Raw genomic sequence first — 25,568 nt, 5'->3', positions numbered from 1 at the left:
TGTACTCAGCCCAGCAGTGATTTGCTCAGAATGATGCAAAAGAAATGGGTGGCGTTTTTTTGTGTGTTTTGGTGGCAGGGTTCAAATGAATCACTGCCTTCCGCCGAGGCAGTAATGTTCCTGAAGTTTTCTCTTCGATCCGTTTTCTATGGTAGTAGAACTTGTTAACATGAGTTTGTTTGTTTGCTTTGCTGCTCAATCTGCTGCTTTTTTTCTCTTTTTATATATTTTATTTTTTTAAGACTGATAATTTTATTACGTCTGTAAAGAGACACTAAAACTGTGGTAAACCTTTTTTTTTTTTTTTTTCTTTAGCCTTTAGTACACGGGCTCAGTTAACTATTGTGGTTAAAGAAGAATATGGATAATGCGCTTGGCTAATATGGATTAACAGACGGAGATGCAGGGTGGTTCTGGCAGTTACTGTTCCCGTTCGTGGCTGGCTATAGGGAGAGAGTCCTGCTCCCTGGGTAGGAAGGAGCGTCTTGTGAACTAGGATGTCGCTGCACCCGCGTGGGCCGCGCGGCGCCGTTTGGCAAGCCGGGGCTTTAATCCTTCTGAGCGCGGCTGCTCTTCTGGACAAACGTTGCATCGGCCATGGGCAAATGATTAATGACAAAACCAAAATCTGTAGAGGAAAAGGAGGGAGGGGCAGTTTGCAACTGTGCCGGCCGCGCTGGGGAAGTAGGTGTGTTTGGAGTTGTGAACGCTCCCGTTGGGAACGAGCCGGGCGCTCTTTGTGTCGCTGTGGGGGTCTCATTTCTTTCTTTCTGATTGTGTCCTGTAGGAGCTGGAGGAGGAAATGACATTCAGTGGTGTTTTTCTCAGGTGAAAGGCGCTGTAGATGATGATGTAGCAGAAGGTAAGAACAATTTTTATTACTGGCATTTCCCCTCACCCTAGCTTCCTTATCCCTGCTGCCTTGGCAGAAAGATTTGAGTGCAATCTTGCTAAAATACCTCAGTTCTGTTGTGTGTAACTTTAGCCAAGTAAACTGAAAGTTAATGTACATTTGGATACCTAAAGCCAGGATCAAACTCTGGATTGTGCATTATGTTTTGTACACTTTTAGGAGGGCTGAATTCAGGCTTCCTGACTATTTTGTTGGAAATGTTTCCCCAAAAAAATATTATTCAGATTTTCCTGTCGTTTGGCTTTTGGTTTGGATTTTTTTCGCTAATCTGCAAAATGAGGAATGTGATACGTTCCATGGGGAGGTGTTGCGAGAATTAATTAATGTTTGTACTCTTTGAACATCTAAGTACTAGATAAAGATCAAGTAATTTTTCTTATCTTCCTAGCTTCCCTTAACCATAAGAGGAAGAAATCTGATTATTTGTGCATGTTTACGATGGAAAGAGAGGGTTTTGGGTTTGAGGAGATGCTGGAAACTGCCTAAAACTTTCGGAAGCTTTTGGAAGCTGGGTGCTGGCGGTGACAAGTGTCATCTTACACTAAGATGGCTGCCTCTGACTGCAAAAATACTATTTGCTATTTTTTTTTTTTTAACTTGGCTCAGGCGCCTTTAGAGCATCTCCGTATTGCTCAGATGACGCTAGCACTGTACAAAATTTTCTCTGATCTTTTTCTGGGAAAGTCCCACTGACTTCAGAATTCCTTTGGTTGTAAGGACCTGTTTGCACAGCATAGCCAACAGTCTTGTGAGTTTAAGTTTTTGTTCTGCAAGCAGTAGGCTTTTTCCTGCTCACACAAACAAGTGGGACTTATGTTATACTGAGAAAAGCAGTAATGAGAGTTCCTGTTATTTTCACATTTGGCATGTAGTTCAGATTGACTTTTAAAGGCCAAAAACTCCTTCTAAACATGTGTCCTGTTTTTGTTTAAATTGCAACATGTGGAAAATGATACACTTTAAACCGCTGGGCTGTTGTTTACAAACTGAAAGGTGGATTTTGGAAGCAAGCGAGCTGTTGTTTTTTTTTTTTTCTTTATAATGGAATAGTTTTGAGTTCCAGCTTTACTTTAAAATTATCAACTCTATTATATATATATTTTTCCTGTCAATTTTTAAACTTTATATATTTTTATTCCAATTGTATGACAAAAGTCCTGAAATACAGAAATTGTGGCTTGTGCTTGCAAATCATAATTGAAGTAGACTTGTGATGTGCATGTAATAGTGACGGATGCTTTCACATGACGTGTTTGTGATACAGTGGCTCTTAGAGTGATCTGAAAACGCCGAGCAGTCTGTCCTGCAGAGTGTTAGCAGTTGTGAAGCGCTGTGGTTTGTGCTCTGAGCCAGGACTTGCCCGCCTCGCGCTTCCTGCCCCGGGCCGGGGCCGCGCTGGGCGCCCTCGCGGTGTGTGCAGCTCGGGAAGGCTGCCCTGAGTTGCCTAGTTTCAGTTTCAGCAAGCCAGCACGGGATGGCTTGCAAAAAAATGCAAGAATGTCCACGCTTGATCATACGGAAGATGTAGACTTCTCACTTGGTGGCCCAAAGAACAAAGAAAAGCCTGATTTAGTAGTTGGCTGCAGTTGATCTAGGCTGAGTCTAAGGCAAAACGCCCAAAGCCTCTATCTTCTGTGAGTTTGGAAATTTAAATGCCTGGAATCAGATATGAGGTGCCTAAAAAGGTATTACACTTGTAATGAATTTGTTGAGCTGAAATTCTCTATTTTTTCTGTCCATTTGGCTCCCACGGTGCATGCTGGAAATGGTTGTAAACCAGCTGTCTAAATCAAAATGCATCTTTTTGCTCGCATGAGATCCTTAGAGTTCCTGCTAATGCGTTATAATGTCTCTCTGTAATACTTCTGAAATGGATGATAATGTATCAAGCTGAGACTTGTACATTTTCCCCTTTGTTGGCTGTATTTCTGACTTGAAGCTTTCTTTTCCTGAAAGGAAGTGTTTTGTATGGGATTGTTTGCTTTTCATGAAATTGGAATAGCAGTTCTGCTTGCTTCTGGTCCTCCTCCTCCAAAATGCTCAAGAGCAAGTTCGTTGGGGCTTTAAGTCGTGTCTGAGCTTTTTTCTGCCTGCCTTTCTGGCCTCTTGTGGCGGCACCATGGGGAAAGCAAAGGAAAATCCTGCTGTCTGAGCACTGAGTGATTCTTTTAACCACTGTGGTTCAAAGTGAGTTAACAACTGTATGCTCCGATTTTGTGCCTGGGACTGTTGAGGATAGTAACAATATATGCAGGGTAGTGTCTAAGCTATGAATTGGGAAGCTTTAACTGAAAGCGTAGCTCAAATTAATAAAAAAATAAATAAAGGGAAGGGGATACCGAAACGTCACTGAAAACAAGATGAAGAAAATAAAGGCCGAAAGATGAGGGAGTGGGATATTTTGTTTTCTGTCTTCTTCCTATTTGTAATACAATATTGCAATATTTATATTGGAAGTTCTTTGTTATATAAAAACAGCTTGGGTTTATCTTCAGTTTTACCACATAGATTACACTTTGTGGGTAAACTTTCTCGTTGTTTAAATCTAACTTATTGATATACTTTGTACCTGTGCACCAATTAAGCTACTATATGTCAGCCAGGAGAACATTATTGCTTTAGTTATTGCAGTAATCAGTATCTATAAGACAGCCCAATGGAGGATATTTTTTTTTAATAAAAAATAACAGCAGCAACAGTGTGTGGTGTGGTAAGGATGCCAGTGCAGTAGATCCGAGGTCAGATTTGGCCTCGTCACCTTCATGTGCAACACCTACCACCTATAATGCTTAAGATACCTAGACTGGAATGGTTAACTACTGAAAAGTCAGTATTTGGTGGTTTAGGTAGATGAACCGTAACCCTTCCCCCGTTCTCCCCGCCAGCTTTGAGCAGTGTGTGGTAGATGGATGTGGTAACGCGTTTCTTTGATCGCTAACCAGGGTGCAAGGGGGAGCCCTTGCTGAAGCCGAGCAGAACCGTCAGCAGTGCCCATGTGCAGGGCCGGCCTGGCCCCGCGGCCGCCCCGGGGCTCGCGGCGAGGGACGGCTGGGGCCGTCGCGGGAGGCGCCCATGGGCGCTGCTTCCCGCCGCTCTAGTGGGAGCGGGTACAGCACGAGGCAAGAAGAGTCGTGAGGGCCTCGCGTGGGAGCCTGGGATAATCATGTGGAAGAAAGATTGGGAGAGGGAGCTGAACTGGGATTTTTGTGAGCTGCAGTTATGTATGATTGATTATCCGCTGGTTTTGCTGCGGTGCTTTGCTGTCATCTTTGTACTTGGACTACAGAAACCCAGTCCTTGTCCCAGCTAATTTTTATCTTAAATATGGATGTGACAGTGACCAGGTAGAAGGCTCCAACCATACAAATGAATGTGGCTGCAGGGTAGCACAGCTATCGTTGAAAATCCGGGTGGCTCTTGGTCTGCCTTTGGAAAACTTTGTAGTTTTTAATTTTGAAGATTCTGTTTTGGGCAGCAGCAGCATCACAGAAGATGCTTTGGGAGGGCTAAAATGAAGCAGAAAACTCCCACTGGCTGCAGAGCTGAAGGAAGAGTTAAGGGCTGGGCGCTCCCGGCTGGGCTGTTCGCTCTCGCCGCTCTCCTCCGACTTGCCTATTTAGGCCATGGCTACATGTTTGGCAGCATTTCTGCTTAAAGAGGCACTCCTTTCCACTTTGCTGGCATAAGTGTTTGTGCAACTGCACAATGAACTGGTTTGGGAAGCTGATCCAGCTGAAAAATACGTAAAACTGGGTTTTACTGGGTTATGTTTTCAGCAGAGTTGAATCTCTGATACTGGGCTAATGCAAATGGGAAAGTGCATTAAGAGAAGGAAGGACTTAAGCTGTGCTGCTCAAGATGTACTTTGTGCTCGTGCTGACTGAAGGCCTGCGATACAATATATCTAATATCAGAACTGCAAGGTAATCTTAAGAGATCAAAGTGAGATACTGACCAAATCAAACCGTTTGGTAAGGTACAGGAATGAGCGACAGGTACACTGCGTCGCTGGAAAAATCTGAGAAATTGGTCCCTTGTTTGGGGCGTTTACTTCACCTAAACTAATGCTTTGCTTTGCACTTAGATGCTATAGAATGAGGCCTTCTTTTTATTAAATACTGTGCGAGTTACAGCATGTTTTGATTGCATGCAAAATCTCCTGTAGTGAAGGACTATGAATTGCCCTGGTACCAAATTAAGGGTGCCGTGTGTTCCTGCCTCTATAGGAAAGATGTGCTCCCAAAACACATGCGTTAATGTAAGTTTATTTTATTACCATTGTAAGAGTTTTTCAGATCTTTGTATTTATTCAATGCACTGTAATAAATAGTGATAGCTTAGGTTGCAAAATTTGGAGCAAGGCAGTTTGTTTGAGAAGTGCCGAGTGGTCAATAATTTCTTAGTGAAACTTAGTGAAACTCAGATTTTCCTTTTTTTTTTTTTTTAAAAAAAAAAAAGTTCTAACATAGAGTGTGAGTAGAGAACATGGCTGTCATCTTTCTGTGAAAACAAAGAGAGAAGAGAAATACAGGAAAGAATACTTGAGCCAGGCAAATTTGGAATCATCTCTTTTCACGAAGCACTTTTCTTCTAAAGTAAGAACAAGATTACATCTGTTGGATGGTTTTCTAGATTTTAAACTTCCTAGTGGAATATGTGTAATGTAATTTCATTATATTGTTTTATAGCTCAGTTATACTCCTAAACCATGCACTATCTAAGTGTTAGGTTTAACTCTGATAAAGCTATTATGTAAATAAGGTGGAAATGCAAAGGCTGTTGCCATTCGTTCAACTTATGTGGGCCAGTATGGAGATGGGGAGAGAAAAATTGTCAATTGTCCTGTTTCCACACAGGAGAGTGCAAAAAGATGCCTTTCCCCTTAAGAGAGGTAGAGCATTGGTGTTTTATGTGTGGGTTTTTGTGTGATGGTTTTAGACAGCAGGGCTCCCTTTATTGAACACACAATTGCTGTTTTCTGGCTTCCCAGTCATTCTGGGCTGTTGAGGATGTTGCTCTGGGCAGCACGTAATGTCACGTGATGGTTTTCTTGTCTGAAATTGAAAGTTTTTGAGCTACTACATTTGCATTTAAGATGAAGATGCTGGCTAATAAGACCTTGGATAGGATGCTACTGTTGTGAGTTTACAATGTTACTGGAAAAAAAAATAATGCTTCTGTGCATGGCAGAAAAAAATGATTGCCCAAACAGGAGTGGTTGCAATCTTCTCTTTTAACTTATGAAGCTTTTGTTAAGCACTGGAGGAGAAATTATTAATTTCGTCAGACATTCTTTATAAAAATGTATTTTCCTTTTAGCAATCCACAAGTGATAGCACCATTAAGAAAACCAGCCTATTTGGGTCACATGTTAAATCCCTTAGGCAATTATACTTGCATCTAATTTTGGAACAGTGGGAAGAAATTTTAGTGTCATGAAGAAAGGATTTAAAAAGAGTTGTATTGTAAGAAGGATTTCTAAGGTATGTAGAATACATGTTGGGTGGCACTGTTTCTTTTCATGTATTCAGTTGCAGTTCTTTAACGTTCTAGGAGAATGTGATCTCCAAGCACAACGCTAGTGCTTGGTGGGTGCTTTTTTTTTTTTTAAATGCAGAAACAGTTAAGGTGATTGTATTATCTTATTCCAAACTTAATCATTTCTAATTTGCCCTTATTTGGCAAGTATGTTAGTAAGTATGCTTTCCTCTGTTTCCTGAGCGTCAAATGCTTTTCAGGCACCATCATTTGATTCTTCACAGTAGATTGCAGATGGACTTTCTGATGTTGGGAAGAGGTTAGAAGATTCACACAAGTTGTGAATTGACCTATGTTTGCATGTATGCAGTGCTTATGAATTCAGTATGAAGGACTTGCTGAAAACATGTAAGGTATTTGGAAAAAATAAACTGGCTCAGCAGGCCAGAGCTGCATATTGACATCAGTTGTTAGGGTGAACTCTCGTAGCGCTGGGGAGGAACATTGGTTTCATACTTTGGTTTCCCAAGTTAAATCTTTATTTACTTCATCTTCCTTTTCAAGAAATGTTCAGAATCTGTCTGTTTAGTCCAGTCTGTTTTGGAAGTGATAACTCACCCCTAGAGTGGTGAGGGCTGGTAGCGCATCAGTCCTGTTGCTCGATCGGGCTCCTGCTGTGCTTGACCCAACAATTTTGCCTCTGATTTTATAGAATTTAGATGCCTCAGAGAAATGGCTGGAAGAGGATGGCTAGTTTTTATGCTCCCCAAGATTTTGTAAAGATGTTAACTCCCTGGAGCTTGTGGGTTCTTTTCCTTGATTTGAGCCAAGGGGACTGGAGCATTGCTGTGCAGTATGGTGCATCCACTTGTTGCTGTAGCACTTCCACCATTCTGCTGCTTCCAGCAGTGAGCTGGGTTGATCTGAATTGTCTGTGACTGTGCTACGAGGTCCCAGCTCGCTCTGCTGCTCGGGGTTCCTGTTCTGCACAACAAGTAGGTGGGTGTGTTGGTAGAAGAAATCTCATTATTGAGAGACCGCATCCTGTGTAGGAGCACATCCAGCTTAATCTCCCTTCCTTGCTGGTTGCTGTCATCTCACAGAAGTCATCGACACAGGAGCTTGTACACAGCCCTCTTTGTCAGGGAAGCTTGTTGATGCATGTGTGGATTTTTATTTTATTTTTGAGAAGTTGTACAATTATGTAACATTGAACTGGAAGTCATCTGGCACCTTCCAGTTCATATTTTCAGTGTCGTTTGAATGAGGGTCAAGTTTGGTTTTGTATACAACTGTTACTACTTACCTATTTTGACCAAGTTTTGAAGTTACTGAACTTAAATTTAGTCATTGTGAGATTTGAACTCACAAGAAAGGAAGGCTAGAAATGAAGATAATTGAAAATAATCATCCTGATCCGATGATATCTGCTATTGGGAGTAAGTTGTTTAACCCATCTGTGATTTGCTTTCCTTCTCTGTAAAAGCTGGTATGTTTTGTATGGGGGCTGTTTTCCCCAAGTAAGGTTCAAAACCTTTTAGAAGTTATCGTGAGGTAGTTTGAAATCTTTTAGCGATAGTTTTGCTGCATGCTTTGTCTGGCTTTCAGCATTTAAATAACTCTTTCAAGATCCAGCAAGAGAGTTGTAATGTCCTAGTCTATGGCTGAAGGAAATGGAGAGATAAAATGATTCCTTTATGGATAAGGTTTGTATCTAGCTCAGATTTGTAAGGTTTGATTTTAATATGTTCCAATTTAATATCTTCCAATTACAAGGACCCACTTTACAGAGCAGTCCAAGCGTGTGTTTTTCCTTGTGTGTCACTTAGAGGAATGAATGTTTAAAAACCTCAGAAAATCCAGGCCACAGAGTGGTGTTATCCACTGTTCAGAAGAGAAATTTTTTTTAAAAAAGTTGAGACATGTATGCTTGGGCTGGAATAGAAGCCCAGCAAGATACTTGCCGAGGGAACAAAACAATTGGCAAAGAAAAAACTACTTTACATCTTCCAAATGTGACTGGAAAAATTAGATTAAATATTAAAATGAACTATTGAAGGAGTGGATGTCCACGGTGAGTAAAATAACATGAAGTCTTTATTCTACAGTCATTTAATAGTGGGAACCGGAGCGGGTCGCGCTGCGACGCTGCGAGGTGCAGCAAGCTGCCCGGGGCTCCCTTCCCTCGGGAAGGGCGGCCCTGCTCCGTCTCCATCCCTCCCGAGGAGGTGCTGTCCGGGCGATGGATTAGCCACAGTCACTTCCATTTTACCCCTGGTATTTGAGGACCAAAACCTTACATTTTTGGCCTTAGCTTTTCCACCTGAAATAAGAGCTTTTGTCAAAGAATGTCTGAGAAGAGGCTGAAACTGTGAGAGAGGGTATGTTTTTGTGTGTGTGTAAATACATACACACACATGTGTGTGCTTATATGTATGTGCATCAGAAAAGCACACCAAGCCACAGAATTCTAGCAGCTGATTTTGAGAGGCACTGCCATATTCTATTTTCCTAAAATCCTGTTAATAGTTTTGAACTTGCAGCGTGTGCTTTGGAATAGCTTTAGCAAAAAGGGAAAATCAAGATGTTCTAGTGCTCTTGATCTGTGACGTCCACAGGGGCAAATCGGGAAAGGCACCACTGAAAGGAAAACACATGCGAAACAAGAACACAGAATGTTATTTCCAAACATTGTCATTTGCAAACAGAAAACTGACCGCTGGCTTTTCTGTGCTGTGCAGCCCATCGAAATTCTGGTTGTGGTTTCAGCTGAGATTTTTCCATAAATAGCTGTGTACTACCTCGGAACACAAACAGGCCTCCTGAAAAGATCTAAAGCAAGGTCTTCTGAGGACTATGCAGTCTATAATACATATGTGTACTTCAGTGTATATACTGTGATGGGGTGAGGAATGTTTTTATAGGTGGAGGTGGGGGGCTGGAACAAGGAATTGAAGAGTAAGTTCCTGATTGAAATTAAATTCAGGGCCTCATGAATGGTCTAATTGGAGCATAGAAAAAAAAAAAAGAAGGAATAATGCCCAAATGGAAGCAGAAGCAGGTGTGTTTTTGTTGTTGGTATTGAAGAGCTTATTTTTAAAAACTGTTGCAAGTAAATACGTCTTGCAGCAGAGATTATTTATGATTTAATCTGGCTGTTCACTGAAGGGATCAGCATTTGTACTGGCTGAATGCTTAGTTATGTGAATTAGGACGTAGCTGATTTTGCAGTGGGTATTTTTTCAGTACTGTGTAGGAGAACACACTTGATCTTGAGCAATTAAAATGGCTTTTATGTCAGTGTATTTGGGTATTATTTGATGCGGGGTATCTGGACTAAGGCAGCGTTTGGGGGAGCTCGGCGGCGCTCCGTGCGGGGAAGGAGAGGCCGCAGCGCGCGCTCCTCTGCGTCCCCTCGCCGCGTGGCTCGGTGCCCTCTAGGCTTGTTGCTCCCAAAGTTTTTTTTTGACAAAGCAGAAATCCTCTTCTAAAGGGAGTAAAAGGGCATGAAAATAACATGGCATTTATGAAATCCACACTGACTGGTAGCCTCTTCAGTGCTCTGCTGAGCTGCTGGTTATCAACAGATGTGTTTATCAGTTGTCACAACAAAGTGAGGGTGGTAGTGCAGCAAACAGGGCCGAGAAGACTTTGGGAGCTCGCTAGGCTGTTCTGCAAACACACAGCTTTCATCTGTCCCTGTTAGTATCAATGGGTGTTTATTTAAAAAACAAAACAAAAAACCCCTTCAGCTCTGCAGATGTGACAGTCTCAAAAGCATATATATCAGAGCTTAGCTACCCCTATTGTTGAATAATCTTTCTTTTTTCTTTTTTTCTTACTGTCTACAATCTCATTGGAAATTTCTTACTAGTGCAGTAATTGCACGCTGTTTTTGGATGGAAATCAGGCAAGGACACAAGGCAAGGACTTCCAGGCTACAAATCCAGGCTGCAAGGACGCGCAGCCGCTGCAGAGAACGAGCTCGAGGAGAAGCCGGGACCCTTCACCACTTGTTCCTCATTTTGAGTCTGTGCTGGAGCTTTGCAGTCTGCAAGATTATTCACCCACCTTTCTAAAGTTATTTAAGACGCGTACTGGGAGTGGGTCTGGATTTCTGCCACTTCTGCCTCTTATGTTTATGATATTAATAAACTGGTGTCAAATGTCCTGGGAACGGGTGATGTAGGTTGAAAGACCTTTGTTTCAACCAACAATAGAACTGAATTAGTGTGAATAGGAAAAGCAAATAGGCACTTCCTGTCAGGTTTTAAGGAAGACCTTAGTATGGGGGAGCGTGTGTATTAAGAGAGTTAAACTAAATGCATTAGAAAATTGCCAATCATTTGTCAGCACTTTTTTTTTTGCCAGTAAACTGTTTTCTCTGTGTTTATATGCATATATGCCTTACTAAACATATTCACAACACTGATAAAACGAGTGAATGAATCTTACGAGTCCTATTTACTTGATTGGATTCTTCGGGTATTCTTCAGGAGCAAAACTATAAACCTAAGTACATGAGAATCTGAAGATACTATTTCAAGCTAAAACTTAAGAGGCCTTTTTCAAAGATTTGAGAGTATTTGAACTAAAAAAAAAAAAATCTGGGGAGGTCTTCAGAGCACCTTGATGTTCATCTAGCGTCCATGTACCGCGCTGAGGCAGCCCAGAACAACGTCGCTTTGCTCTTTGTGGAGATACAGTATTGCTAATGTCCATGAGATTCATCAGCCTGCAGAGTTAGCACCACTCCAGCTGCTCCCACGTCAAGGGCTGTGTTCTTCGACTCCGTTTATGAATGCTAAGTTCACTGTAAACTTAAAAAATAAACTGGAGGAGGAGGCTTTTGTGGTAGAGCTAATGCGATCCACTATGGAACCATCAAAGCAGCCTGAAATCAATTTAGGGTGGAAAAGTTTCTTCTCAAAACTCAGAGCCATTTTTAAATTAAATGCTTTAACCCCTTTCCTAAAGCTCAGACTTTGTAGACTGTCCTTTTAAGTGAAAGTCCTGAGCGATCAGTTCACCCTGGTGAATATTGTATCTGTTTTGTGGGTGCTTCATCTTGCTGCTGTTCATCATTGTTTCCTCAGCGCAGCCACAGGTGTCTCGGAGTCGCGAGCGGGAGGCTTTGCATTTCCTACTGTTGCAGATGGACACAGGAAGTCAGTGGTTTGTGAGGTTTAGGTTCATTTCCTTTCCCTTTTAGAAACATCAAATTCTGACCTTGTTCAGGGACCTGCGTAAGTTTGTGGAGACTGTGTGCTTATTGATGGAAATTGGTGTTTTGGTTGTGGACAGCCACCGGTTTGCCAGCTGAGTTGTGCTGTCTGGAGAGGTGATGGCTCCGCATTTCCCCCTGCCCCGCAGATTTGGTCGCGTCCCGTGTTCAGCTGGGTCTCGCTGAACAGCAGGAAGCCACCGTTTAATTTGCTCCGCGTGTCCCGGGGTCACTCGCACGGGCCTGGCCGGTGGTGTGGGCAGAGCTCATGGCGTTCGGCCCTGCCCGTCTGCTGCTAGGGCTGAGAGCGTTGCTGTCTCGGAGCGTTTGTTCTTTGGCCTCCTGCCTAGATCCAAAAAAGCTGGAGGAAAATGGTGATATGGTGATTAAACTTGGTGGTGGAAGCTGCAGTAGCTCCGCCACACAAACAGCCCCGCTCTCTCCTTCTGTCCTCACCTATACTGCCTCGTGCACTCCTGTGTCTGAGGAAAGAGTGTATTTCTAATGCCCTCTCCTAGCAAAGAGGTCTGCTAACGGGCTGCTGCAGGGAGTCCTGCGAAGGCAGCGAACAGGGGATGCCTTTTCCTGCTGCCTTTGGTTTCGTTGCCTGGTCACCCCAGAGAAATGGAATGAATGCAGAGAATCTTCTTGAAAGTGAATGGAGAAAAGGGAGATGAAGTCAATAGTGAAACTGGTCATGGTAACTTTAAAGTGTGCAGTCCTCCTCCCATCCCCCTCTACGTGCATGAATTGGGGATGGGGCTGGAATGCAGAAGGCCTCTCTCCTTTTATTCTGTCTACGCAGCAATCGTGCTTTGGGTTTCTGTTCCTTCCCTCGTGGGTAGTTGTGGGGTCCTGTGTCTCGGGAGCTCTGCTTTCCACACACATATGGACACAGGCAGTCTTAATCTTATTTAAACAGCCTTTCCTGTCCCACTTAACACTTTACTGCCTGGCTTCTGAGGCTTAAAGCACCGTGTATTAGGATCCAGATAAGTGTGATAAATCAGAGCCATGCACATAATGGGCTGCTCTATCGAGCTATTTTATCAAGCTATAAGAAATCCTCTATACCTTATGGAAAGGATTTGTTTCAGTTGCTTTTTTAGAAAATTCCAAAAATTGTATTTTGAGCCACTGGGAAGGTGTATAAACAAAGAAGAAGACCCCAAATGTTTTTAAATACTGTGATTCTTTGTTCAGTACTTGGAGACATCAGATTACTCCACTTGTGTCAACATACTGATTTACTTACTCTCTGCTTAGGCAGCAGATCAACATGATTCCAAAATCTTGCACAGAAACCCTTTAGGTCTGGGGCAGTAAAGACACTCTTTGTTAGCTGTTGTGATTGGCTTAGTGCTGTAGAGTAGGTGACATGTTTTGGTTACCAAGGCTGTTTTATAAGCAAAGTTTATATAAAGTTCATGGTACATTAAAATAGATAGCTTTTTCTCTGCTAATAAAATACATTTTATTCTATTATTAGAATAAAATTTAATGCAAAATTGCATTTCAGTTTTACAGTGGGCCTTCTGGAACTGAGTCATTGGATTAAAGTATTTTTTGATTGTTTGAACTGATAGGGCCGTTCCATTCCCGTATTCCACAGGCTTGTCAGCAAGGGGAGAACATCAGCACAACCATTTCTGTCATTGTTTCTGAATTTTGCTTGCGACTTCGGCAGGTGTGAGTCTTGTTCAGCATTCATGCATTCAGTCAAGAGTCTGGAAGGCCCCCAGAAGGTAAAAGCGCCTTCCAGGGTCTGTTGGTGCGTTTTGTGTTTCAAGCATTATTTTGCTTTAGAGGGGCAAAAAGCAGGTCAGACGTGTCAAAGATGCATTTCTTGACCATTCTCTGAACGGTGTCGTCTGCCTGGTTCTGTTTGAATTGGTCATCTCATCCTCTGGCCTTCACCTACCATCTGAATTCTGCCTGACATGGTTACCTTTCTGCAGAGAGTTTTGGAGTTGCTTTTTGGATTATTTTAGGTTTTTAAGTACTCAGACTGTCAAGAAGTAGCTGTTCTGTTATCAAACCAAGTGATTATACTTTCTGGGGGTGGATCTTGATGCTTCAGGGATATTGCAGTTTTGGTGGATGTATCTTCAAAATGCAAGTTACAGGCAGTTTTATTGCCGAAGAAGCCATGTTTTATGCTTAAAACAGAATGTGCACTTGCTAGTAAAATGAAATATTTTAATAAAACATTTGTAAAAGAAAGGATTTCCTGGGCAATGTGAATTGCAGCTTTTTCTGCATTGGTGATCATGATGATATTCGTTCCTCTTGAAAAGAGACACTGGAATATAAAAGTGGTGATGTCTTTAATAAGTTCTCATTAATAATTATCCATTTTGAGTTATGTTGTAGTATATTAACCTTTTGTCCTAATTCAGCATCTCTGAATACTAAAACTATGAAATTTTTAATAGAAACTTGCCCATGAGCATATCTGTCTGGAAAGGTCACGGCAGTTTTACTCCGGAGAAGACCTCCGTGCAGAGTGAAAGCCCTGCAAGAAAGAGGGGATTTCTGCTCTTTGGAGGTGTCAGATGGTGCTTGGTGTCAAAGGATCAAGCTGCCCTGTGGGCAAGACACAAAATCAGGTTTCAGAAAAATTAAGATAAAACTTTAAACATTTTTAAAGTTTTGGGTTTTTTCTTATTTCTTATTTTTTATGTTTATTCTTATTTTTTATTCTTGTTTTTATTTTCTTATTTTTATAAGACATTCTTAAATCTTTTTTTTTCCCTCTCTCATTTCTCTGTATCTGTAAGAGTGATTAAATTTAGTATTGCAGTAGTGATGGGTACTCCGTAGGAATGTAGATGCACTTTGCCATACATCCATCTTGTTTTTTTTTTCTGCCAGACTGGTCTTCATCCTGTGTCTGATGTTGCACCGTGGTGTTTTAAAGTCCCAGTGCTTTGAAATGTCAGATTTCATCTTCATGTCAGAGATGTGTTTAGACACTGGAGGGGAGCCGCAGATCTGCTCTCTTGAGGCCGGGGACCGCGTATTCCTTTCGTGGCTCCGTGCAGGCCTGTTAGCGGGTACCGCTGCCCTCAGCGTGGCCTGTGAGGGCTATGGTTATCAGATACGGTTTTGAGGGTTGCTTATCTGCAGCACTGCTGCTTGAGGAGCTCGGCAGTAGATATTAGAACGCCTCGTGCTTCTCAAAGGCGCTGGCGCTAGTGACAATAGCGCCGCTGTTGTGCTGCGCGTTCGGATCCTCCTCCCTCGTGCTGCCCGCCGATGGGAGGTGTCATCGGCGGCGCCCGGGCCGAGCGCGCAGCCCGCTGTGCTTGCAAGGCTCCCGCCCGGAGAGCGGAGCGGAAACGGCCCTCGTGCCCGCTGCAGCGCCCGGGGCCGGAACCGCCTCCACGGAACCAGCGCCGGGATCCCAGGCACCCTTTGGAGGAACAGGCCAATATTGGTTTCATTTGGCAGCAAGGGTGTGAATACAGATGAAGATCCACAAGCGACTCGGTGCACTGCGGACGATGAAATGCTTCCCCTGCCAGCTCTCGCACGCTATTAAAGCCGCCCAGTTGAGCAGCAGTGCCTTGATGTCAGTCTCTGTCTTTGACCAAGGTATGGGAATGCAGTATTCCTAGCGCTGGGTGGCTGGGTTTGAAATGCCGGCTGCTTTGCTTTCCAGTGCTGGTTTGGTGTAAAATATGCATCTTGGCTGTGTTTTGAGATTAGTTAATGAGCGCATTTTTCTGCTTATATTTTTAGCACATTTATTTTGTCCTTGGAGAAGGAGCTGTTAAAGCTTACAGTATAGAAGATGCACTAGGATATATAGATGCATCTTTAATTTAAAAATGAAATATTAATTTTCTGTTGTGATTGCTATTATGGAATGCAGCTTTTAAATTTAAAGAAAAATTGGTCTAAGTACTTGAAATTATCTTTTAGATGGTTTATCAGGTGTGGAAGAATTCACTCCTTTGCTCCTACTAACAGAACATGCTCTGTTCATCCTGGAGGTGTGGGGATGCTAGTGCTGAAAGTTCATTCACAGATGGAGGTTCATGCAGATACTGAGAGATAAAATACGAATCTCAAAAGTGAGATTGCCTGGAACAGTTGCAGAAAAGTTGGCACATGGCAACTCTGCTGTATGAGACACCTGTGTAACTATTAGATACAGGATGTATTAAACCAGATTCAGAAAGCTGGCATTTTATCCCGTTCTGTAAAATGTCTTTGCTGCTACATATTGCAATAATTAGGCTCCAATGCTAAGTCCTCTGACCTTGTAAAACTTTTGAGTGCCTTTTGTAAATCAAATAGTACAGTGATGAATGCCCTGTGTTCAGATTTTTATGGCTAAATCTTTGCTGTCTTTTCTACTCCTTACCCCCAATACACTGCTTAGATGAGCTGATAAATTGCCACATTATCATCTCCATTCTGAGACTGGCCTAGCTTGCAGTGTTAGATTTCCTGAATGTGCTTTTTTAAAAAGTTATTTTTCTGTAAACTTGTCAATATTAAAAGATTATTTATCTTGTTTTTCTTTAATTATTCTAAAACTGTCTCAAGGCCTCCTCCGGTCAGGTTTGCACCACTCTGACTTGCATTGTGTGGAACCATCTGAATTAGATGGCCTGCACTTTTTAAATGGGTACTGAGTATCTGTAAGTTGTGTCTGTTCCCCTGGGAAAGGTACACGTGGAAAGCCACGTCTTTATCTACATGGTCTGCATTTTAATTAAATCTCACAAATGTGAGAGAGAAATTCTTTCATCTTCACAAATATGTGGATGAATGTGTGAAGCAACCGTAATTTTCCAGTGAGAAGGAAAAAAAGTATATTGAATTGCACTCAGGAATTGAGTTTGCGATGCAGGCACTGGTATAGCTACAGAAAAGCTTACATGATATTAGTGTACTTTACATGATGCTCGGTGGGACATTTCAGCCTGTGTTTCAGTTTCTGCAGTTCTGTGGAGCGTGGCAGGACGGATCGGTGCGGGAGGAGCTCGTGGCAGGACGGATCGGTGCGGGAGGAGCTCGTGGCAGGACCGATCGCTCGTGGCAGGACGAGCTCGTGGCAGGACGGATCGGTGCGGGACGAGCTCGTGCCCGTGCCCTGCTCTGGGGCACCCGTGCTGCGTGCGGGGCAGATCCAGGCGCCAGCGACTCTTCCCGCCGAGAGGCGGCTCCGCGGCTCCCGCCTCCGAGGGTCTGCAGCCGGGGGCCGCGCGCCGGCGGCCGCGCTCGGGGGACAAGGGCGCTCGTGTCCTCGGGCCGGGCGCAGACCCCGGTGCAGGGAGAGGCTGCACCGCTGCCTGCAGGTGCCCTCCCTGCGCGCTGCACAGCCGTGTCGAGCGCGGGCAGGTTTGCTGCTGCTGCTGCTGCTGCTTAGCGGTTTTCAGTTCTTGGAGCACTCCATAGAAGTCTAGTTTAAAAAAAAAAAGAAACCATCCATTAGAAACCTCAGTTGCCTTGTTTATCTGCACTTGTCTAAGAATAAAGGCAGAATAGCCTGGACTGCATGCCTAAAAATCCTAGGTGCTTCCATCTTCTGATGAAAAATTAGGAAAAATCTTCCATCTTCTGGTGGAAAAATTAGTTTTTTATAGATGATTTTGCAAGGTCAGCTGCAATTTGTTGAAGGTGGTGCTCAAAGAATGGTCATTTTTCCTATTTGGATATGTGAAAACATGAAGTATATGTTTGAAAATGTAAATTGGTATACTTGTAATGTGAATTTAATTTGTTTTTTATCTCAAAAAATCCATTTTCCAAAAAACCCAGCTGTATAAACAGATTAATTTGCTCTTAGGCATGACTGATTTTTGTATGTATATTCCCATTTAATATAAACACTTACGGAAGAATATTTGTAGTAACATAAACCTCCTTCATCTAGAAAAATGATCCCGCAGGTTCCTTCGGCGTTGGCCTGAGCTCATATCCCAGTTTCCCTGCTTGTCCCAGCTCTCGCGTTCCTCAGACACTGATGCCTGAACCCTCCACCCCAGCAGAGTTGTCGAATCGGAGCTTTCTTGATCATTTGACATTTAGGAGGAGGACTAACTTGTGGGCTTTGTCCTTGTTCCTGTGCAGCCGATATAATCTCTACGGTAGAATTTAACCATTCTGGAGAGCTACTAGCGACAGGAGACAAAGGAGGCAGAGTTGTCATCTTTCAACAGGAGCAGGAGGTGAGTCCCAACTACTTGAAGTATATTAAATACTTTGTTTCCATGTTCTGCTTAAAGATGAAGGTGGTTTTATATCAGATTTTACAAAAACTCTATGCCTGTGTAATAAGGGATTAAAATTCTAAACATTAGTTATTGAAAATTGATTGCATTTCTCATCAGTATGTGAACTAAAGGTAAGAGTTCTCTTCCTCCTTCTGTAGCAGCAGGAACTTGTCTTTGCACATAAATCCTTTTGGTCGCTTGGTGCCATCTAGTGGGGTTTGCCTGGCTGAGGAGCTGCCCACAGAGCTTGTTAATCTCATATTAGCTTCCCATAGCTGGGTAAAATCATCTATATTATCTTCCTACAGTTTAGAATCTGGCATAAACTTTTGCTGTCTTAAATTCTGTCATTCAGTTTGCCTGCTCTAAGGAGCCTCTAAAAAGCCATATTTTTTTTAAATTTAACCAAAGGTTTATGTAGCTATATTTTCTCATTTACTCACGTTTTCTCAAGTGTGTTGTCTTTTAATGAACGATTCCTTAAATTTTTGATGTATCGCCCATGGCTTTTATGCCTTCTGGAGCTGGAAATTGGGGTTAGTAGGGCCTGTCTAGATCCTTGCATTCGGTCTCACACAATTGCTTTTGGCATAAACTGGCTCTTCAGTGCTCAGGGAATGAGCAATGGGAACTGTCCTCCCAAACTTGGCAGGTAGTTGTACCCTAGGGACAGCTGTCTACAGCAGGTTTGTGCAAAATTACCTACATATGATTTATTTTTGAGTGTTTTGGATGGGTTCATCTACCTCCTTCCATCCTACTGCATTCCAAAGAGCTTTGCAAACGACATCCAGAAGGAAAACCCCTAAAATACAATTGCTCTATAAGGAGTTACACAGTGTGTAGGTTTGCTCACTGCTGCAGTGCTGCCGTCTTTGGGCTGGAATGTGGCAGCTCTTCTGCCACATACAGCAGGTAACATTGCCTAAGAGTAAGGCAGGAAATGAATACTGCATCTAATTGAAGGAGGAATTTGCATATGCAGCCTGTAATTACCTAATTTGGAATTTAATGTACTTGGGCCAACACCTTTTTTCTTTTCCCCGTTGAGTGATCCAGTGGCTGAAGTCTTGCTTTCCATTCTAAGGATGGATTTAATGTATTATTGCACTCTCCAGTCCTGTATAGCTTGACTAGAATACACAAAGTATGTTTAAGGCTGTATTATCATGGCGAGTGCCGAGCTGAAGGCAGAGCACCGAGTCCTGACCAGCATTTCCTAGGGCGCAGCAGTCACTCTTGTTCAGTGCAGTGACCCTGCTGCGCTTGTTAGGTCTTCCTGAAACTCAACGAAGTTCCTTCCGTTCCCCAGGGTGGGAAAACTGGTATAGTCGGTAGGTGTGGTACAATATTGTAGTGTCAAATTTTATTTCTAAGGCATATTTTTTACTTTGGCCTCTCTTTCCCCCACAGGTTATTGTAAAATGTATGAATTCCTGCCTGCCATTAGTATAAGGGTGTACAGCAAGAGAATGTGATGGAAGGAATGTGACTAATGTGGGCTAGCAAGGGTCATATCAAGAAGTATGTTTTACCTAGGTGTTAAGGGATGAGATGAATGGATGGACATGAGACAGAGAAGTCCCTTGTTAAGAACCTATCACAGGAAAGGCATGTGATGGAGCAACGTCTTGGAGTGTCTGGGACTGGAACATGTGTCACGCAGTGAAGCCTGGAGAGATTTCAGTGGTGCCTAGTGAGCAGCTTCAGAAGCAGTTTCAGGTTCTTTCACAGTCACCGGGCCTGGCGGAAGGAATTGAGGCTGCACGGTCCCTGCAGTGTAGTGGTGGTGCTGGGAGGCCCTGCCTAAAGTGTAGCTGTCTAAGGCAGTGGAAATAGGCTCGGTGGGATGTTCTCCCCTTCTCCAAACAGTTCTTCCATTCTTCAGCTAACGGCACGTGTGACTTGTGATGTGGGAGATGTGTTGAGCTGAGGGGGGGTTGTCCATCCGAGCTCCTCATTTACAGAATAAGGAGAAAGAAGGACGGCTCCTTAAAAAGAGAGCAGAAATCCTCAGCGACAGGGGAGTTCACAAGCTACAGAACTGTAGCCTGCTGCTAATAAACGTAGTAATTACGAATGGAGCTCCCGTGGCGTGCCGAGCGGCCTGGGCCTCCTGCGTGCCTGTGCGTCGCTTGCAGAGGATCTTCCTGGGGAAACCCGCATGGGCTGTAATTAGAGGAGAGAATAATGCAGATTTGGGGTTCTAAACAGCAACAAAAAACATAGCACAGAAACCTCCGAACAAATTACTCATGCCTAGAATATTTTAGAATATTTGGATGAAAAAGTTAGTAATTTCAGCTGCTTTGAGTTAATACAAGAAGGGACATAGAACTTTCTGTAAATTTGTGCAGTAATTATTCACAAGGGTGAGTTTCTAGAAACTCTAGGACCAAGAACTGCTACAGTGACTGTTTCTTCTTTGGTGCTTTCTAACCAAAATAGTAGAAATTATAATCAAGTCTCTAGAGAAGATATTCTTTCTCTGTTTTGTAGGCTTTTAAAATAAATCAAGTTGTAAGCCAAAGGGTACTCGCAGTAAATCTGACATAGGCAATAGTAGAATTCAGGAGCCTTAATATTTTCATTCTAATTAGCCACCTGCCTATGTATGTGGTGTGTCCATCTAGTTCTCTCCACTGCCTGCAGCCCTTACAAGTCGTTGTGTTTACTGCATATATATCTTGATCATTTAATTCTTTTTTTTCAGAACAAAACCCAGTCTCACAGTAGGGGAGAATACAATGTTTACAGTACCTTTCAAAGCCATGAACCAGAGTTTGACTACTTGAAAAGTTTAGAAATTGAAGAGAAGATCAACAAAATTAGGTGGTTACCCCAGAAAAATGCTGCTCAATTTCTATTGTCTACAAATGGTAAGTTACATACATAACTGTATGTGAATGTAAAACAATTTAACATTAACTAGGTTCATTATTAGGAGTCTGTCTAATCCTTCCCCATTCCATAGATATTTGGTAAAAAGTTATGTTTAAATGCAAGTATCTAAAGATTTGGCTATACAAGAGTCATGCTGTTTAAATATGTGGATTTTGATTTGGTTGCTTTATAGCAAAAGAATGTAGCTGAACTGTCATTCAGTCTCTTTATATGTATATAACTGCACCCGTTAGAGCTTATAGTAGTAATACTGATTCTAATTGGAAATTGCTATACTATTTTTTTTCTGGAAAGAGCAAACTGTGGAGGAGGGCTCTTTATTTTATCTTGTCCTGTTTTCTTCCTATAATTTTGAGACAAAGCAACAGCTTTATCCTGATTTTGTTTGAATTTCCAAGCACTAGTTCTTCAGATTAGTTTTGTTGCTACAAGTAGGTAGTCTCCTCTTGTTTGAAGGCTACTTATCAAAGAATAGCACCTGTAAAGTCTAATAATGCTTAGTTGGAGCTTTGATTTGGACCTGTGTGGCTGTTTCATTTCAGATAAAACAATAAAGTTATGGAAGATCAGTGAAAGGGACAAAAGACCAGAGGGCTACAATTTAAAGGAGGAAGATGGACGGTATAGGGATCCTACTACAGTTACAACACTACGGGTGAGCAGCGCGCGGGGGTAGTCAGTGCTCCCGGCGGAGGCGGCGCGTGAGCGTGACGCTGCGCGGGGCGCTTGGGGCTCCCTCTGCGCCCTGTGGGGAGCTGCTCCGTGGGCATCTGCCCATTTTGGGGTGCAGCTCAAGACCCAGCAGGCACTCGCTGGCTTGAGCTGGTTCCGAGATCCCTTCCTCCCCTTTGGGGGTTGTGCACGTGTTTGTAGCACGTCGCTCCTCAGCCTTTCACACTGCTTCGTATCTTGCAGGTGCCAGTGTTCAGGCCCATGGACCTCATGGTTGAAGCTAGTCCACGAAGAATATTTGCCAATGCTCACACGTATCACATCAATTCCATCTCCATTAATAGTGATTATGAAACATACTTATCCGCAGATGACTTGCGGATTAATCTGTGGCATCTAGAAATTACAGACAGAAGTTTTAGTATCTTTTTTTCATGTCGTTCTGTCATGTTGCTTCACAGCATGGATTGTTAAAGTGGGGAAAAAATGTTTAACAGTCTTGAAAAAGTTATCTTGATTTCTAACCTTCATAGGATCAGCCATCAACCCCCTTCATGTTCTAACCTTCATTCCCTCTTGCAAGCTTTGGATTAGATGAATATAGGGAAACTCCGGGGCAAATAAAAAGGGAACCTGAGCAGAAATCATATATGCCTTCTTTAGGCAGGCATCATATATACCTTCTTTATTATCCTAATAAAATTAGGATTTAAGCACAGTAAGTTTTATCTGGCAAAATCTGGGTGATACTATAGTATAAAATTACTCGGTGCTGAAGTGTAGCCAAAAATTTACCTTGTTTATTAAAAGCAAGCTATTGACTGTTGTAAGAATTAATTTAAAGCTGATATGGAATGCAGAGTTAGTTTTGCATTCTAGATAAATTGTGGGACTATCCAGCTTGTTCTTTGACACCTAAGTGTTGTCCTGCTTCCAAATTTCAAATGTTTTTAAAAGTCTGTTTGGCTATTTCAGATATTTTAGTGATTTGGAGAAACTTAACAGAATACATTTGTAAAGGTGAAAAATGTTTTGTGAAAATCAGAGAAAATTTCTTAACAAAATGCTGTAGATATTGTAGATATTAAACCTGCCAACATGGAAGAGCTGACGGAGGTGATAACAGCTGCAGAGTTCCACCCAAACAGCTGTAACACGTTTGTATACAGCAGCAGTAAAGGAACGATTCGTCTCTGTGACATGAGAGCATCAGCACTCTGTGACAGACATTCGAAATGTGAGTTCTGCCTTCCAGTGCTCATTCTTTTATGGAATTTGATGTTTTGCAATTAGAGAAAAGTAAGAAACCCGTAAAGTATGTACTAAAATATTAAACAGAAAATTGTTACACAGAAAATCTGTGATTCTGTAAAACTATGTGTATTTTATTTCTCTTGTATATTAAATATGAATTTAACTTTTAGCTAGGTTTTAGGTATGTTTTTCCAGAGTAAGTGATTAATCTGGTAAGCAATTTTAAGTGGGGGTGTCTCCATGACAGTAGGACCAGAAATGGCTTGCTGCAGGCTGCAGTTGGGAAAACACTAGCTCAGTTTGATCCCTGATCTGTACCTGTGCTACAAGTCTTACATATGTGAATGAAGCCTCAAAATGTTAATAAGTACTGCATTTATTTGCAAGCTGATGTGCTTTTCTGTTAAATAAAACATCTCAGAGTATGGCAATTTTTGCACTGACAGATACTGTATACAGCACAGGAAGACTAGCCCACAATGGCAAATGTATTGGTAAATGTTTTCACTTCATTTAGATGTATTGTAAGAGAGTTGACAGTCTTTACATGCCTGTCTTATTTCTATACAGTGTTTGAAGAACCAGAAGATCCTAGCAACAGATCATTCTTCTCTGAAATTATCTCCTCCATATCCGATGTCAAATTTAGCCATAGTGGTCGATATATGATGACTAGAGATTATCTATCAGTGAAGATCTGGGATTTAAATATGGAAAACAGACCTGTGGAAACATACCAGGTACTCAGTGAAGATGTTAAAATCTTATAGGCTATAACTGCAAACTTCAGAAAGACTGAATCTTGCTCTAATAATCTTGATCGAGCAGTTGAATTTAGGTGCCCCTCTTGGATGATGGGGATCTGTAGAAGGTAACTTTCAGCTATAAAATAGCATGTTTTAGAAACTTGAGTTGACTTCATATTCACCTATTCCTTCCCAGAAAAATGGGAGGCAGAAGAATCCTATGGAAGAGATGTTTGATTTTTTTTTTTTTTTTTTTCAATTGATACTGAGAATTGCTATAGTGGTGTTCAGGGAGTTAATAAGAAACTTGCTGCAGGTTTCCTCTTTACCATTCATGGTGAGATGATTAGTCACTGTACTGTGACTTTGAAGAAAGTAGGTAGACACTGTAAGACTTCTAAGAGAGTAATAAGAAAGCCGTTTCCCGTGAAGCAAATAACAGGTATTACGATACCTGCTCAGAGAGTGAGAGCATTCAGAAAACGGAGATGCATCTTTTCCTTCCCCGAGTGATACACCTCACATGTATGTTCTGTGGAGCAGAATATAGAGGGACTTGAGTAAAGGGATAAAGGTGGTTGTCAGTTCTGTAATTTTGGAACAGAGTATCCAGGTTATTTTAGGAATGTGTCATGTTGACTATTCATCCTTTTTTTTTTTTTTTTTTTTCAGGTGCACGAATACCTCAGAAGTAAACTCTGCTCACTGTATGAGAATGACTGCATTTTTGACAAGTTTGAATGCTGTTGGAATGGATCAGACAGGCAAGTTTTAATTCTTCTCTGTATTCATTTAAGTCTTTTTTCATTTGTGGAGGAAAAAATCTTTCAAATTTCCTGTTTTGAGAAGAACGGCCTCAAATATCTGTCTCTCTATTCTTGGACTGTCTTGGAAAATAATAGTACTTTAGGGCAATAGCATGTGCATATTAGCCCAGAGTTATAATTGGAGTTTAGGATTATAGACAGTTACCTTAGTACACTAAATAAATTCATCAGTTTACTAATCAAATGCTACAGCCACTTAAAGACTGAAGAGACTGAAATTTTTACTTTAGTTATTTTTCAAATAACGTTTCCCCAGAGGTTGTTCTCAAATGCTGTGTTGCTTCTTTCTTTCTTCTCTTTCACCTGCAGCATTGTCATGACGGGATCTTACAACAATTTCTTCAGAATGTTTGACAGAAACACGAAGCGAGACATCACCTTAGAGGCGTCCCGGGAGAACAACAAACCCCGCACGGTTCTGAAGCCACGTAAAGTTTGTGCAAGCGGGAAGCGAAAGAAGGACGAAATCAGCGTCGACAGCCTAGACTTCAACAAGAAGATTCTACATACAGCCTGGCATCCTAAGGAAAATATCATTGCCGTAGCTACTACAAACAACTTGTATATATTTCAAGACAAAATGAATTAGGTTTGGCATTCCTACCTGAAGAGTCCACTTCCTGCATAGTTGAAATAGTTGAATCTAGCATTTGTACCTGTAAACGAAAGAGAATGAGAGAGGTCCATTATGGCACCCCTTTCCAGTGTTTAAAAATGTGCCATATGACAACACATTTTTATAGCTACATGGAGAAAGCTCTGTGGATCGGTCCCTGTGTTCTTCTCCATGTCTGCTAGCCATTTAGGTGAGGATAGGGCACTTTTTAATTTAAATGACTACTTGCACCATCTTGCCTAATGGACTAGATTGGACTGTATCAACATCGGTTTACTCCACTTTTTATGCCTTCCATTGTGATGACGTCAAACACAGGGAAAGCCTTCAATCATGCTATGGGATTTAATTGTGTAACCTCATTACTGTATCATTTGTGGCCCCCTTTTTTATTAAATACAGCTCATTCTTGCTGTGGCTTGTAGCATTCCTCCTCCTTCTGGCCTCCTGGACTCCCCCTTTCCCTTTTATCCCCCTCCACCTAGCCCTGGTGGTGGTGTATAGAAAACAAAACAAATAAAGCACATGAAATGGGTCCGTTTGGGGTCAGTGGTAAAGGGGGTCTGTGTTGCAACAAATGTTTTAATAAACAGTTGACTGTAATCACTCCTTGCCATGTCTGGCACCAAAAAAAAAAGAGAAAATAAGGAGAAAAACAAACAAACTACTGAATAAAAGTGACAAAGAATGGAGAATCTGTTTTC

General features: G+C 42.0%; 1 protein-coding gene across 1 annotated transcript; it reads left to right on the top strand.

Annotated features, from left to right (window-relative positions):
* On the top strand, positions 1 to 25,568 carry PPP2R2A (protein phosphatase 2 regulatory subunit Balpha). Its single transcript, XM_010216398.2, has 10 exons — positions 1 to 151; positions 788 to 862; positions 17,703 to 17,800; positions 20,559 to 20,724; positions 21,292 to 21,404; positions 21,665 to 21,842; positions 22,494 to 22,658; positions 23,246 to 23,415; positions 24,094 to 24,185; positions 24,558 to 25,568. Exons 1-10 carry the CDS (start codon positions 31 to 33, stop codon positions 24,835 to 24,837), a joined length of 1,458 nt encoding a protein of 485 aa, XP_010214700.2. The 5' UTR covers positions 1 to 30; the 3' UTR covers positions 24,838 to 25,568.

This window comes from Tinamus guttatus, unplaced genomic scaffold, assembly GCF_059628265.1.
Source record: "Tinamus guttatus ecotype Peru unplaced genomic scaffold, ASM5962826v1 Tinamus_guttatus_pri_ptg000123l, whole genome shotgun sequence".
Classification (NCBI taxonomy): domain Eukaryota; kingdom Metazoa; phylum Chordata; class Aves; order Tinamiformes; family Tinamidae; genus Tinamus; species Tinamus guttatus.
The sequence above is the reverse complement of the archived record's forward strand: the minus strand, read 5'-3'. Positions and strand labels throughout refer to the sequence as shown.

Coding starts and splice junctions, on each gene's coding strand:
- PPP2R2A (XM_010216398.2), top strand. CDS start 31: ATGATGCAAAAGAAATGGGTGGCGTTTTTTTGTGTGTTTTGGTGGCAG. Junction 20,725..21,291: donor ATTTCTATTGTCTACAAATG/GTAAGTTACATA, acceptor GTTTCATTTCAG/ATAAAACAATAAAGTTATGG. Junction 21,405..21,664: donor CTACAGTTACAACACTACGG/GTGAGCAGCGCG, acceptor CGTATCTTGCAG/GTGCCAGTGTTCAGGCCCAT.